This window comes from Brachyhypopomus gauderio, chromosome 6 (genome assembly GCF_052324685.1).
Source record: "Brachyhypopomus gauderio isolate BG-103 chromosome 6, BGAUD_0.2, whole genome shotgun sequence".
In the NCBI taxonomy this organism is placed as follows: Eukaryota; Metazoa; Chordata; class Actinopteri; order Gymnotiformes; family Hypopomidae; genus Brachyhypopomus; species Brachyhypopomus gauderio.
In genome coordinates, this window is record NC_135216.1 from 4,943,616 (window position 1) to 4,957,478 (window position 13,863).

At 42.4% G+C, this 13,863-nt stretch overlaps 2 protein-coding genes across 2 annotated transcripts; one reads left to right on the forward strand and one right to left on the reverse strand.

Annotated features, from left to right (window-relative positions):
* Positions 1 to 6,388, forward strand: LOC143516553 (zinc finger SWIM domain-containing protein 1-like). The gene is made up of 4 exons (XM_077008226.1): positions 1 to 397; positions 656 to 758; positions 950 to 1,190; positions 1,876 to 6,388. Exons 1-4 carry the CDS (start codon positions 147 to 149, stop codon positions 3,171 to 3,173), a joined length of 1,893 nt encoding a protein of 630 aa, XP_076864341.1. The 5' UTR covers positions 1 to 146; the 3' UTR covers positions 3,174 to 6,388.
* A 338-nt stretch (positions 6,389 to 6,726) lies between these two features.
* On the reverse strand, positions 6,727 to 13,836 carry LOC143516555 (polymeric immunoglobulin receptor). The gene is made up of 8 exons (XM_077008228.1): positions 13,571 to 13,836; positions 12,471 to 12,785; positions 11,786 to 12,115; positions 11,173 to 11,382; positions 10,968 to 11,010; positions 10,326 to 10,420; positions 10,089 to 10,135; positions 6,727 to 10,016 (listed from the first exon to the last, which is right to left on the reverse strand). The coding sequence occupies exons 1-8, from the start codon at positions 13,614 to 13,616 to the stop codon at positions 9,924 to 9,926; spliced, it is 1,179 nt and encodes a 392-aa protein (XP_076864343.1). The 5' UTR covers positions 13,617 to 13,836; the 3' UTR covers positions 6,727 to 9,923.
* Between the last annotated feature and the right edge of the window lie 27 nt (positions 13,837 to 13,863).

Consider the following 13,863-nt stretch of genomic DNA (forward strand, 5'->3'; position numbering starts at 1 on the left):
TTCACATTTATACCTTAACATGAAGAAGAAGGAAAGTTTCTGGTTTTAAAGGATGGCGGTTTTCTCCTGATATTCTGTTCTGTTTTGTGGCTATACGTGAATCATAATTTCTAATTACAACAATAGTTTGTAGCCTACTTAGAATAATGAGTTCTGGGTCACACCAAAGTTACAAAATTCGTGTTGGCGATGAGTTTTCCTCTTTTGAAGAAGCGCAGAGGGCAGTCTTCAACCTCGCCCGAGCCGAAGGTATGTCTTTCTGGAGAAGGGACAGTCGGACTGTGAAAGCCGCTTCTAAAAGAGTGAAGACTCCAATCAACCCAGAGCTCAAATTTTATCATATCACCTGGGCCTGCCAGAAAGGAGGGCGGAAGGATCGAGCCCATTTACATTCGAGGTAAATCAAAGCGTAAATCATACCCAAGCTGACGGGCTTGGAGTGAAACGCAGCCCATTGCAACACCTTGTTTCACACTATAAACACGTCAATGTATAATTATAGCACGTACAATGAGTTAATGTTCTCGCATTTAATTAAAGTTGGAAATAATTCAATAGTAAATATGTAGGTAAAGTTTGGTGATTGTTAATGCTTGATGGCGTGCGTGGTCTTTTCCTGATTAATTAACCGGTGTTGAATCATTGTATTTTTAAGGGTTTTTAGCAACTGTACAGCACAGATCAGGGTGAGCGCAAGTCGCGATGGTCAGAAGCTGGTTGTGGTGAAAGCTGATCTCGGGCACAATCACCTTCCGGACGTAAGCCTGCCGAGTTTTCTTTACAATGTTGGGAGGTTGATGGTGGGGGTTGAAAATTTTCTGCAGTGTCCCTGTTGTCCTGTGCTTTGAACTCATCATTTGTACATGCACACATGATTACATTCATTGCCTTTTTAATCTTATTGATTGTTTATATGGAAAGCTTAAAGCAGCATGGCATGTCTGGGCAGGAACAGGATGAAGGGCTGCAGAGAAAACAGCACGCAGTAACGTACCAAACGGAGCAGCTTAGCAGAGCTGAGCATACTGAGAAGAGCCCGGCCCTTCCAGAGGAGAGTGTGGACCAGAGTTCTCACCCGAACGAGGTGGAGGTGTTGGAGAGCACTGCCCCCAATGGGCAAGGGTTTTCTCAGAGTACCTCCCGGGACCAAAATCTGGAGGGGACGTTGGCTGACATTAAGAATGACACAGGTACAAAAATATAACAAATGTTTTTGTTTCTAATCAGAGCACACTAAAAGGGTAGAGAGGGTAGAGGGTATTCTCAATAAAAGGGTAGAGAATGATCATTTTAAAGCAGATTACACAGTATTCAGAGTCTCTACATCATATTATGGGGGAGGGGAATCATTACAGTAGGTAGACACCACTAATTGCAATTGACAGGACAATTCTATGATGGGGAAATGAACTTGGGTTCACTCACACTCTTAACTTGCTAGCTAGTTGTGACAATGCTAAATAAATACATTTCTTATTATGTATTTTTTATGCTATCCACCTCATCTAGGCAATTTTATTTTAGAGATCTTTTCTTGTGCACATTGTACCCATGCATAGAACATACATACACAAAGTAGTAGGGGAGATAGAATCTTGTTTGATGGAAAGTGTGTGTGTTTCAAGGAAACTATGAAATAATTGAAGCATAACTGAAGAAAAAAGAGAGAGTAGAAAGCAGAGGAAGGAAGCGTGGACACCTTAAAATATTAAAGATGTTTTGTATATTGAGCAAATTTATCTCACTCAAAACTATTTTTGTTCCGTTTTCTAGTTCATGTTGGCTGGGATCACTAATGTACTCTCACAGTCTTAATTTTAGTAATTAGACGAAGGTGAAACTAGAAAAGTAATGTAGTTACTGCTTGTTTTTCAGAGAGCATTGTGGAGGTGTTGGTTGACGAGGGCCGCAAGCTGAGTGGAATATATTACCAAGACAAGGTCATGCAGAAACACTTTCAGCTCTTTCCTGAACTCCTCGTGGTGGATGCTACCTTCACTCTGGCCTGTCTGAGTATGATCGTGTATGTGCAGTTTGCCGTGGACGGTAATGGGGAGAGTGAGATCGTCTCTGTGTTTGTGGTCAATAAGGACGCAGAAACAATTTCTGCCATGCTGGATATATTCAAACACTACAACCCTGCATGGGAAAGGATACGCAGCATTTTGACAGACCGCAGCTCCACACATAGAGAGGTGTACAAATGCCACTTGCCCGGAGCGAGCATTCAGTCCTGCCCCCTACACACTTTTTTGGCCATGGAGCGAGAAATGAATCCCGAGAGAATGAAAGTGAACACGAAACAAAGACCCCTGTGCCTGGAACAGATGCGAAAGGTGATGTACTCCAGCTCTGTGGAGGAGTATCATGAGAACAGGGAGAGGTTATACCAGACTGGAGTCGAAGCAGCTATCAGTTACTTCAACCGCGTGTGGGACCCGGTGAGAGAGGACTGGGTGGTGGGGCTGAACGAATCCTGCCTGTTTAAGCGGAGCTGCACGGAGTGGCTGGCGGCTGTGCATTCCAAACTCAGCCAGCTCTCCTGCAACTCCCCTGACCTGAAGAACTTCTTCCACGACCTGAAGCAGCACTGCCAGTCTCTCCGGCTTGGCCGTGAGAAGCAGATCGTCAAAGCGATGCTGAACGCGGCTGCGGCCTCGCAACCCGTCACGGTTGAAGCGAGGTACTCGAAGGTTCTGACCCCTTATGCACACCGGCTGGTCCTGAAGCAGCTGGCGCGGGTTAGCCAGGAGGACGGCCCCGAGGTGGAGACGGGGGGCGGAGTCTTCTCGGCCGGTGCGGCGGCTCACGCCACGGCCACCACGTGCACCTGCTTGTTTGCCAGGCTCAATAGGTTGCCGTGTCGCCACGTGTTTGCGCTCAGGGCGAAGCGCGGGCTAGACCTGTTCTCGGAGGAAGGCGTGGCGGAGAGGTGGTGTCTCAAACATTACTGCAGGAAGGTTCTGCAGGAGCATGCGGAGGCACTGGCTGAACCAAGCACTGAACGGAAACATGGCTTCACTGAGAACTTGGTAGAGAAACTGGTCAGGCTGACTGCAGCGCCCTCTGCTGCTGTGTATGAAGAGCGCATCGAAACACTCAGGAAGCTGGCCAACCTTTGGAGGCAAGGGAAACACGCTTCAGTTATTGAGCTGGTGGAGGTCCGATTATAAATCACATACTTTACAGCACAGAGACTCTGATGCAGACACACTGATACCTCAACAAGATTTTTTTCTTTAGTGTTTGCTCAACAACACTAGTGTCAATAGTAACATTAACAGTATTATTATGCTTGCATTATTTGGCTTAGTGAACACTCAAGGGCTTAGTGTATTTGGTATTTGTACAAAAGTTCTACCTCAGTAACAGTATTGTGGCCAAGCAGAGTTCATTTCAGAAGTTTTTATCCTTTAAAATGTTTATTTTACTACTCACTCTTCATTTTGTATGATATAATATGCTGTGTTTTGGTTTTAGTTTAGTTATTCAGAAAATGCTGCATAGAAAAAACATGAATGTAGATATCCTACAGAAAGTTTGGAGGATAAGCACCTAGCCAGAGTGATGTAATGCTGTAATACTTGGACATTGCATTGTTGACGTATTATTACTGTATATAACTAAACACAAGGTAATCACTAGATATATTTGGTAGATTTCCTAAATAAATCCTTAAGACGTTTTAATATTTTGTTCTCAGACGATGGGATGGTAAATGTAGTTTACAGGTTGTGTTTATTAATGGGTATAGTTTCTCTATAGCACATGAACATTTTGGAAACTGGCCTGGTATTAGCACCAGTGTACTAAAACAAGGTTTTTCTTTTGCTTTTAATTTTCTTGAGCATACTTAGTTGTAAAATATTTTAAATGTAAAAAAAAAAAGCTATGTTCACATTATCCTATAGGGGGCGACATAATTTCAGGATTACCATTTATTTTATTTACTTAAATATACTTGCTCACAGTAGGTGAAATATGGGAATACTTGCCAGTCCCCTTCTTTAGTTTGAAACATGGTTTAAATCTTTTGGTTCTTTGTATTAGCTGCTTTATCGGGTTTTGTATCCTCCAAAACCTCAGTTGCCTTGCAATCTATTTCCTTGTAACCGTTTTCTCTTAGTGCCATTTTTAGGTAAATTACACTATTTCTATTATATATGTATTCTTATTGTCATAGTCTATACTCTCAAATCAAGCTTTAAAGAGTACATCTAGTTGAAGTTGAGTGTGTCATGATTCCCAAGAGCAAGATTTGTGGTAAGAAGTTCGTACTTTGCTGCCAGCAATGATTGCGATTTCTCAGATCTCTGGTATAGCTTCTAAGAAGCCTGGTTAAAGAATAATATGTCCAGTCACTGTCATACAGTGCATTTCCTGACCTCTGGGCCTCCTACAGTGAGCGTTGGTTATCAGACAAGCCCTTTTACTTATGCATTTGTTTTGCATCAACTAACGGATAATGTGTGTTAGCTCCTGGGTCATGGGGGCAGTTTGAGGAGAGTCCGTTGTGCTCTGAGGGTTAGGAGAGGTTACTACCCTCCTCCAGCACTGTGTGGCTGGGTGCCAGTGTCTGCTCTGCTTGCATGACTAGGCCAGAGAGCTGAATGAGCACGTCTCCTTACATAACCGTGCAGGGGCATTGGGCTGGCTTTATATTGGTGCGTGCCGTCTGGGGAGCCCTTGCCGGGTAGCTGTGTTGTGGTGGAGTTTTGAGCTGCAGTGGAAATACACTGAACTGACAGGAACTGCCCATTTCATGCAGAGGTTTTCACCAACCTACCCCACATTACTTCTGGGTGATGTCTGGCATGCATCCACACCTTGGGGGAGGCTGACGAGTAAATCGGAAGCTGCAGAGGTGGCAGTCCTCTCCAGTGTAGAGATGGCTGGGTGTCTCCACCTGCTCACTGGCATCAGTGAGTTGCCGCACTCGTACCTTTAGTTGTGCACATGCAGGTCGCTCTGATGATAAAATGTTGCTATTCTTCAAAAACATTTTTTGACTTTGCAGTATAGCCATAATAAATAATGGTTCCCATGCATTTTTGTGAGGAAATGTCTGAACCATTTGGAATTCTGAAGTCCTTATGATTTATGGCATAAACGGCTTTCATGCAATCTTCATCTAAGTCTTAATGAAGAATAATAAAACTGGCCTTTTATGTAATGCATTTGAATGTTTCACAGTTGAATCTGTTGTGTTGGCAAGAATGTCACTGGAATATTTTCAAGACTCATGACTCTCTATAAAGTTCCTGAGTTCATATTTACCAGAACATTGTCCCAGAAGTGCTGTGTAAAAGAGGGGGTTAATTCAGGACAGCCCACAGTCTTTAGGAACTGCAGTTCTGCCTTGGTCAATGAACATCAGGCACATACTTGTTTTTCAAACGGTTCCCTCCTGATTATGACATTTTTTGTGGGAATCTACCACATTTCTTTGTGCTGCTCATTTTGGACCCATTGTTGTGGAACGTAGTGGCCATGCTGAAAGTTTAAATTTGCCAATATCACCAATTGTCTCACACACACACTAGTGATCAATAGGAGGCTGTGGTACACACATGCCCAGAGCAGTGGGCAGCCCTAGCCTGGCATCGAGGGAGCAGTCCCCTAACCTCCAGACCATAAATGTCCCTAATCTTCCCCGACTGGATATTGACACACACCTGACATACACTAGGACCTTTAGAAGTCCCGATCCAACCATTTCAAGTCAAATACATTTTTTGCTAAAGGTTTTTTGAGGGTTTTCTTCCTTTTCTTTTTCATGTTTTCATGTCACCATTCAACAAAAATATCCTTATGCATGTCTTATTCAGCGACATAAGTTCCCAATTGGGGAGTTGATGTCATCTGAACATTATGTGAATTTTTATTATGGTAAATTATCTACTTCCATTTTTGGTGAAGCTCCAAATTCCTAACCTTTTACCAATAAAGAGTCTACTTGGATAAATGGTGAAAAGGCATTCCACATGATGATGCAACCAAGTGTGGCTAGTAAATAAACTAGACTAATTCACTCTCATCGCAAGAAAGTATCTTCTATTCTGCTTCACTGCAGACTGTTATTGACAGAGAATCTGCGTCATCCAGTTAAATTGGTCACAATATCACTGATAGCAGAGAAAAATGGAAAGCACACAGAACAAAGTGTAGCATTGCATAAGAAGTAAACAGAATATGATGTTAATAAACGGTTTGGGTACTCGTTATGTAACTCTACACTTTGCCCTGACATTTTGTTTGAATGCTGGACCCGCATTCCAGATCAGTCGGCTCCAGTGATGCAGCCGACCCGAGGCAGTGTGCCTTTGGCAGTCTGGCTCCATTCACTAGTTTAATATTTTTTTATCCTTGAACACTGTCCTGTACTCTACTGAATAAATAGAAGAAATACATCTTTAGTCCCGTTTTTTGCTGTTTTTGTTTTATCTATGGCTGCGCCATTGGACGAGAAGGCTGATTCACATGGAAATCAGTGCATCAGTAGGACAGAAATAGACACCTGGCTGTTAAATGTAATACTTCCCATTGGTTATTTTGGGAAAATGGTTCATGTACTCAGGAATAAACTGAGTGAGCTGCATACTAATGTGAACTAACTTTCAAATACAAGAATGCATCTATTTTAGCCTTCACGCTAGTCAGACTGATGATGATTTAGGCTGTATTAATGGTGTTGGTGCTTTTATATGAATGGACACTGGCAAGCAAATCACAGGTAAATACCATGCTGGTGGTGATTGTTTTTATGTTAATAATAAGTGGTGTAAAACAGTAGTGGTTTTGGTAATGTGAATGCATGAGCAGTTCTCTCCCATTGGACCATGGAGCTTCCTGTGGTCAGCCAATGAGGGAGGTTATTTACATAGGACAGTATGATTTGGCATTAGGAGATTTGAGAGAAAATGATGAAAAAATTTTTTTGTTGAAATTGATAACCACACAGTGGACTCCCTAAGAGCACGGTTTGGTTTCATCAGAAGGCATGTGGTATTTGAACCATGTACATTAACGGCATTAGACGCCCTTATCCAGAGCGACTTACAAAAGTGCTACGTAGTTGCTTGGAATCTCCAAGGTAGTCCTGAACACAAGGTACTCTAAGCTGGAAAAACCACTAGACGAAAGTCATATGATACCTAACAATTATGCCAAGTCATTATTATACCTGAATATACACATCACCTGAGGAAAAAGACAGTAAGCAATTCCTATAACCCAATTATGCACAATACCTGAGAAAAAGACAGTAAGCAATACCTGTAACTAACACCTGAGGAAAGAGACGATAAAGTACAATAGACGAAGCGTAATTACATAAAGTGCACTTGAAAGAGGTGGGTCTTCAGTCGGCGTCTGAAGACAGCAAGTGACTCCGATGTTCGGACACACAAGGGAAGTTCATTCCACCACCTTGGAGCCAGAACAGAGAAAAGTCTGGATGCTTAGAGGCTCAAGACGAGTCATACTTGAGGCGCGGAGGGCTCTAGGTATGCTTCTGGTTTTTACCATGGCCATCAAGTAAGGAGGAGCTGGACCATTCTTTGCTTTGTAGGCCAGCACCAGGATTTTACATTTGATGCAAGGGACTGATAGTAGAGGCAAGTACTGATGGAGAGATGGAATGAAGGTTACGACGGATGGTGGTAGTGCCTGTAGCAGTAAGGGTGTGACGGTGGGGAGGAAGAGATAAGGAAAAAGATACAAGGTGATCTGAACAGTGGAGAGGAGTTACTGCAATGTCCATCACTGCAGGTGGTCTAGTGAAGACCAGGTCCAAGACATTGCCTGCTCTGTGCGTTGGAGGAGACTGGGTGAGGTTGAGGTTGAATGATGACAGAAGAGGAAGAACGCCAGATGATTGTAGTTTATCTGTTGGGAGGTTGAAGTCACCAAGCAGAAGAAGAGGAGTTTCATCGTTAGGCAGGAGGCTCAGAAGTGTGTCTAATTCCTCAGTGAAGTTACCTAGGGTGCAGGGTGGACAATAAACAACAATGATGTGAAGTGTGGTTGGGAAGCATACAGTGACAGCATGATACTCAAAAGTTGAGATGGTAATTTGTGGAAAAGTGCAAGGAGTAAAGCACCAGCAACTGGACAGAAGCAATCCAGTGCCACCTCCCCTTCCAGTCTGTCTTGGAGAGGGCAGCAGGAGTAGCAGAGTTCTCTGGGGTGATCCATGTCTCTGTTAGGGCCAAGAAATCAAGGGACTGATGAGCTGCAATGGCTGTGATGAAGTCTGCTTTCTGGACTGCAGACTGGCAGTTCCAGAGCCCCCCGGTCGCTATGATCAGGGTGTTTGTTGAGAGTGGAGGGTAGATGAGGTTACTGGTTGTGCGTTTTCTGCAGTGATGTTTGCATTGACAGCGACTGTAGGGAGCAAGAACAGGGATGGAAAAACACATGATGAAGGAATGAATGAAGGTTGTATATGATGTGTGTCAAGAGTGGCATACTTAACCAAAAAATGAAGATGGGCTTTAGTTGATTGAAGAGCAGAGGATGTCTAAGTAGCGGACTGCCACTTATTTAAGCAGGAGTCAATATGTGGTCCCGCCTCCTCAGTTATTCACACTTCCTAAACCGAAACTAAGGCAGCTGACTTCACTAATGACAACAATAGATACCAAGTAGACTACAGACTAGCAGAATCAAGCTGAAAGTAAAGTAATCCAAGGCCTACCTTAAAACCAGAAGACAATCCCAAGAAAAACACAGCACAACCATGTAAACGTTTGGACCAGCATGCTGAAATTGTTTCTTCACATATTACATTTTTGTGTGGATTATATGCTAACAAAACAATCACTATTCATCCAAATAAGACACCATGAGTGACAAAGGAATCAAAGCCATCTTAAGAAGAAGAGGTTCTACACAGGCCCTGGGTTGGAAGACAAACAGATCAATAGGTTAAGCTGGCTGTGAATTTTAATTTACTATTAAAATGCATGCATGGGCTTGAAAGCATTAGTCAGACTGTTGTTTGATGACTAAGCTTAGAACCGTACTCTCTCAGGTTTTGATTAATGAACTTGTGAATGTTTTTAACTTGGATGACCAATTAAATTTATGGATTGCAGATTTTTTTTGCTTGTAGACCACAGTGAGAGAGTTAGTGGAAGATACTACAACCAGATTTAAACAAGTACTGTGTCTCATCAGAGCTGTTTTTGTTTTCTTTTTATCTTATATACCAACAATTGGAGACATTTATATTCAAACCACTTTTTAGTGAAATATACTGTCTACACAGTCCACAAGGACTACACAGTCCTTGTGTAGAGGGTCCATTTAGGACCCGTTCATTCAGAATTGGAGTGGTATAACAATTAGAGAAATTTGAGAATTATTGTTGTCACACATTCATAGTGGCATTGCACTGTTGTTTTAGATGACAGACTCAAGTTCAGTAAGAACACAGAAATGAATGTCAAAATTCTATCAAAAGCAGTTCTGTTTCAGGACCACCAGTCTTGTTTATGAGAGCATTACCACCTGGAATAAACGTTGACCTGCAAATTGTTCTGCTTAGTAAAGCTAAGGACATTTTGCATGACCGGATACTCATTTTGTATTGAAGCTGTGAGTGGCCTCCTCCTGGCTCACGTCATCACTGTAGAACGGTACGCAGCACTGCTAATTTTATCCCAGTTGGAACTGATCTTGTAACATGTTGTGTACCATAAAGTGCTTGTAAACATATTGTTCTCAGTGGCATGTCATGTGGCTTCATTTTGTGTATACATGTTTGTGTGCTATACATCCTTTCCACTAATTGCCCTTCAGTAATGAATAAAATTCTAGTGATTTGAACTGAATTTAATAGAACTGAATAAACAGGAAATAACTGGGTAGTAAATGTTGCAGTATTGGACGATTCAAAAGTTTTGTTTTCTATGTCCCTGTTATAGCAGTTCTGTAGTGCTGGGTTCCTCATCCAGTTCAAGAACAGAGTTGCTTGTCCATTCATAATCCATCAGATCAACGTCGTCCTGCATCTATAAAAAATTATTAATTGCCATAAGTTTCTTAGAATTGTTAAGATTTTAGATTTTATTGTGTTTGCTTACGGTGTGTTCAGTTGACTCCGTTCTCTCTTCAATTGTGGGGGTTTGGCCTGAAAATTTGAAGGACACATCTCAGACAAGTAAGATACATTGATTTAACATACAAAGATATTAAAATGAAATGTGCCGCACAGATAACTGGGTCAAATTGTATATATATATAAACTTTTGAAACGTTTGAAAATGGTACTGCTCTTCCTCTTCACTGTAATGGCCAGAAGGTGTTGGTGTTTCACTCACTGTGTTGCATTCGCCACCTCCAGACCAGTGCGACCAGTAGAGCGGCTGTGAGCAGGATCCCTCCTGTGAGCAGCACCGCGAGCCATACGTGCAGACTGAAATGAACAGGGTAAGACACACAGGTCATCTGCTGGCTCTACAGCCGACATTTACGTTAAGAATGAAAGATGTTCAATGATAACACCTTTTGTATACTGATAGCTCATTTAGTTAATCAATTTGGTTTTGCATAGCAGAGACAATGAGGTGGACGTACACCAGGGGCGATTTTAGGATCTGGTCTTTAGGGGTGCCCAGCCCCCAGTGCTCACAGAGGCACAATACCAAATTATTGCGCAGGTGCAGAGCAAGGTTTTTGCATAATATAATATTTAAAAAATGTGTTGAGCCAGGGGGTGCTGAGCAACTTCACGGTGGTGCTCTAGCACCACTAAAAATACCCTAGCCTCGCCCCTGACGTACACCTTTCAGTTAGGTGGACCTAGCCATCTACCCTTCTGTGGATTAACTCCAACTAATAATCAGAAACATCTGTAGGAACCAAGCTGGGCAGCGTTGATTTGGTGAATATTTAGTGACAGTAAAGAGATGCTGAGACTGAGGTCTGCTAAATGCCATAAATGTAAATGTAAAAAAACACACCTGTTTGTGACATTGGATGCAACAGATGGATGTACTGTTTGTCCTGTAAAGGTAATGCAACTTGCATTAATTGTGTGTCCACAACAAAGGGAAACGTCTTTTGCTGAGTCTTATATTTGAGCCTAATTTAATGTGGACTTGGTGGTGACGCAGGTTTGCTCAGCTTCACCTGCCAGAGGAAAGGTTGACAATGTGGTTCACGTACTCTCGGGTGACCCTGCTTTCCTAGGAGATGATGTTCTCGGTTCAGGTGAGATCACTGAGGATTTCGTTTGTGGTTCAGCTGAAGCCACAGGGGCGGACGTCTGTGGTTTATCTGAAGGGAGCGGTTTTGTGCGTGCTGAGGGTGTGGGCGGTGCTGATGCATTTACTGATGCAGCAGATCCTGGCAGTGATGTCATCAGCTCAGGAAACACTTAGGATGAAGCGAGAGTAACTGGTTTTCAACAGGCCTGAGACTAAACTGGCAATCCTCTGCTGAACACAACTGTAGGACTCGTGAACAATATTCTTTTTCAGTATGGATAAATAATTACATTATTCAATAATTACATGTCGATGCATGATAGTTTGGGTTGGAAATTAGAGATGAAGATTAGGATTGTAAAAAATTAGTGAAGATTAAGACGATAGTATGGTTTTTTTTGGTTGAAATCACCTGGAATTCTGACTTTTTACCTATGCTGTTGCATACAGAGTTATAGGGTTGGTGGAGCTGTAGGGTGTAGTGGTTAGGACTGGTTAGGTTTGGTTAGGACTAGGCTGTTGGATCTAATGATAGGTCCAGAGGATTGTCGGCATGGCACTGAGCCCCTCACCCGTGCAGTTTGGTGTATGGTGAGCTGCAGGGACAGTGAGATGGACAGGGGCCTGTATTCCTGCTGCCATGCACGAGTACCAGCCAGCATCTTCCCTCTGAAGCCTCACCAGTGTCACAGTGAAGCAGCCATGGGCATCATCGCTTAAGTGGACCTGTGCATTCTGGGATTGCACCGTGCCGTACTCTGATTGGCAGGAGAGCATGTTTCCACTTCTGCACCACTTCTTCTCAGTGTCCTTCAGCTTGTCACTATAGAAGCATTCTATGCTCACGTTTCCTCCTTCTGTGCCAGACACGGTGCTGTTACTCACCCACAGGTCCAGGGCATCTGACAGCAAGAACACATGCATCATGGTGTGTTGGCTTTTTTGGTGAAATACGTGAAATTAGTTTTACATATGATTAAAAATGACTAAATAGGTCAATTAATATCCATAACAGATACAGCTTTAACAGGATCTGCTCCTTCATCCATCAGCACATTCAACACTTCCTGGCAAAACTTGTATCTAATACTTTTATTCAGTACACTGTAAAATTACAACTAGTTTTTTTAAAAACAGTTAACAGTCTATTTTTCTGTAAGCCTGATAAAGCGTAGAAATCTTGTACCTGTTTTGTCATTCTGAAGGTGTGATTATGCTCACTTGGAAGAAAAAACAACTGGACTCCAGTGTATTCACCTTTTGTCACCAGCAGCTCCAGAGAAGTCCTTACATCTACCCGCATGAGTCCTCCGATCTTTATTGCACACCAGTAGCGTCCCGTTTGTCTGCTCTGGAGGTTCGACAGCGTGAGAGTGACGACCTGCTCTGCTGGGCTGTCTGTGATGCTGATCCTTCCTGGGGAGTCCCTCACACGCACACACGTGTGCCAGAGTTTACCTCTGCACCAGTACTTGACATGTTCTCTGTACATCTGGTGGTAGTGACACGGGATGGTGACGGAGCTGCCATCCTTGACGACCAGCTTGTCCAAGGTCCACAGGCCAAGGCTCCCTGTGAGACAGTGACATGACTTGGTGGTTTTACATTTGTATGTGCAGTGCTGTCACTTGCTCCATTCTTGTGCAGTAAAGATGTTGTAATGTGGGTAATTTTAAAAACATGCTTTTGCAATAACTGGTTCACTCAATTAGGTGGGCTAGGTTGTACATTTTAATTTTTTTAATTATTCTGAATTATTCTTTATGGAGAATATAGAATTTCCTTTTTGTATTCAAGATATTGAAATATTATAATTGGTATGTGCACACCAATATTTACTAAAACTAAGCACATTTCATAATTAACCACAAACAAACGAATTAACTTGGTACACGTCTTACTTAATAAGACATAGTTAAGAATACTTTCAGTCTTTGGGATGGGTCTGGGATGAGAATTTCCTCCAAACATTTATATCTAGTAGTACCTTATACTGTATCCAGAATGTCTCTTAAGATGTTTAATGTAAACTTTTACAAAATCGCCATGGACTTGTTCTATGAGCAATAATGCTAACATCATGTATCCATCACTCTCACTGACTTAAATCCTATAAAAATCAGCTGAAGCCAGAAGTCTGTTATGATGTGCTTGGATGTTTATGTACAACGTACTTCACTTCTGAGAAACAGCAACAGCTGGTACAGCAGATGACGTTCCGGATACTTGGCTGATATATTTAGTGTAATTTAAATAGACAGCAGGCATCATATATTAAAGCACAACCACCAGCCTAATTTTTAAAAAACACTGCATAATTATCGCAATGATCCTTCAGGATGAGGTGTTAGACTTACTTGGTATTCCCAGAAGGACAAGGACTGGGACCAGCTGTAGAGTCATAACTGTCTTCTCTGGGTTTTCACCAGTGCTTGTCCTGTATCACTGGTCGACAGGGGGACTCAAACAAATGACTATGCAACTATTTCCGATGATCTAGTAATTGTTTTTTTTAGTGTTGGAGAGCTGAAATAAAAAGTTCCATTGATTCCTTCGAGTTCTATGTGCGTAGATTGGCATAGCAAATGCCCAATATGTTCTCCTTCTGCTGTTTGTAGCTACTAAACTCTCACTTCCCCAAGCATGCTGT

Excerpts from the sequence above, each read along its gene's own strand:
- LOC143516553 (XM_077008226.1), top strand. The coding sequence starts at position 147 with ATGAGTTCTGGGTCACACCAAAGTTACAAAATTCGTGTTGGCGATGAG. Across the intron at positions 398-655 it reads CGAGCCCATTTACATTCGAG|GGTTTTTAGCAACTGTACAG; the intron begins GTAAATCAAAGC and ends TGTATTTTTAAG. Across the intron at positions 759-949 it reads GGCACAATCACCTTCCGGAC|GAACAGGATGAAGGGCTGCA; the intron begins GTAAGCCTGCCG and ends ATGTCTGGGCAG.
- LOC143516555 (XM_077008228.1), bottom strand. The coding sequence starts at position 13,616 with ATGACTCTACAGCTGGTCCCAGTCCTTGTCCTTCTGGGAATACCAA. Across the intron at positions 12,116-12,470 it reads GGAGCTGCTGGTGACAAAAG|ATGCCCTGGACCTGTGGGTG; the intron begins GTGAATACACTG and ends TCTTGCTGTCAG. Across the intron at positions 11,383-11,785 it reads CCATACACCAAACTGCACGG|TGTTTCCTGAGCTGATGACA; the intron begins GTGAGGGGCTCA and ends CTTCATCCTAAG.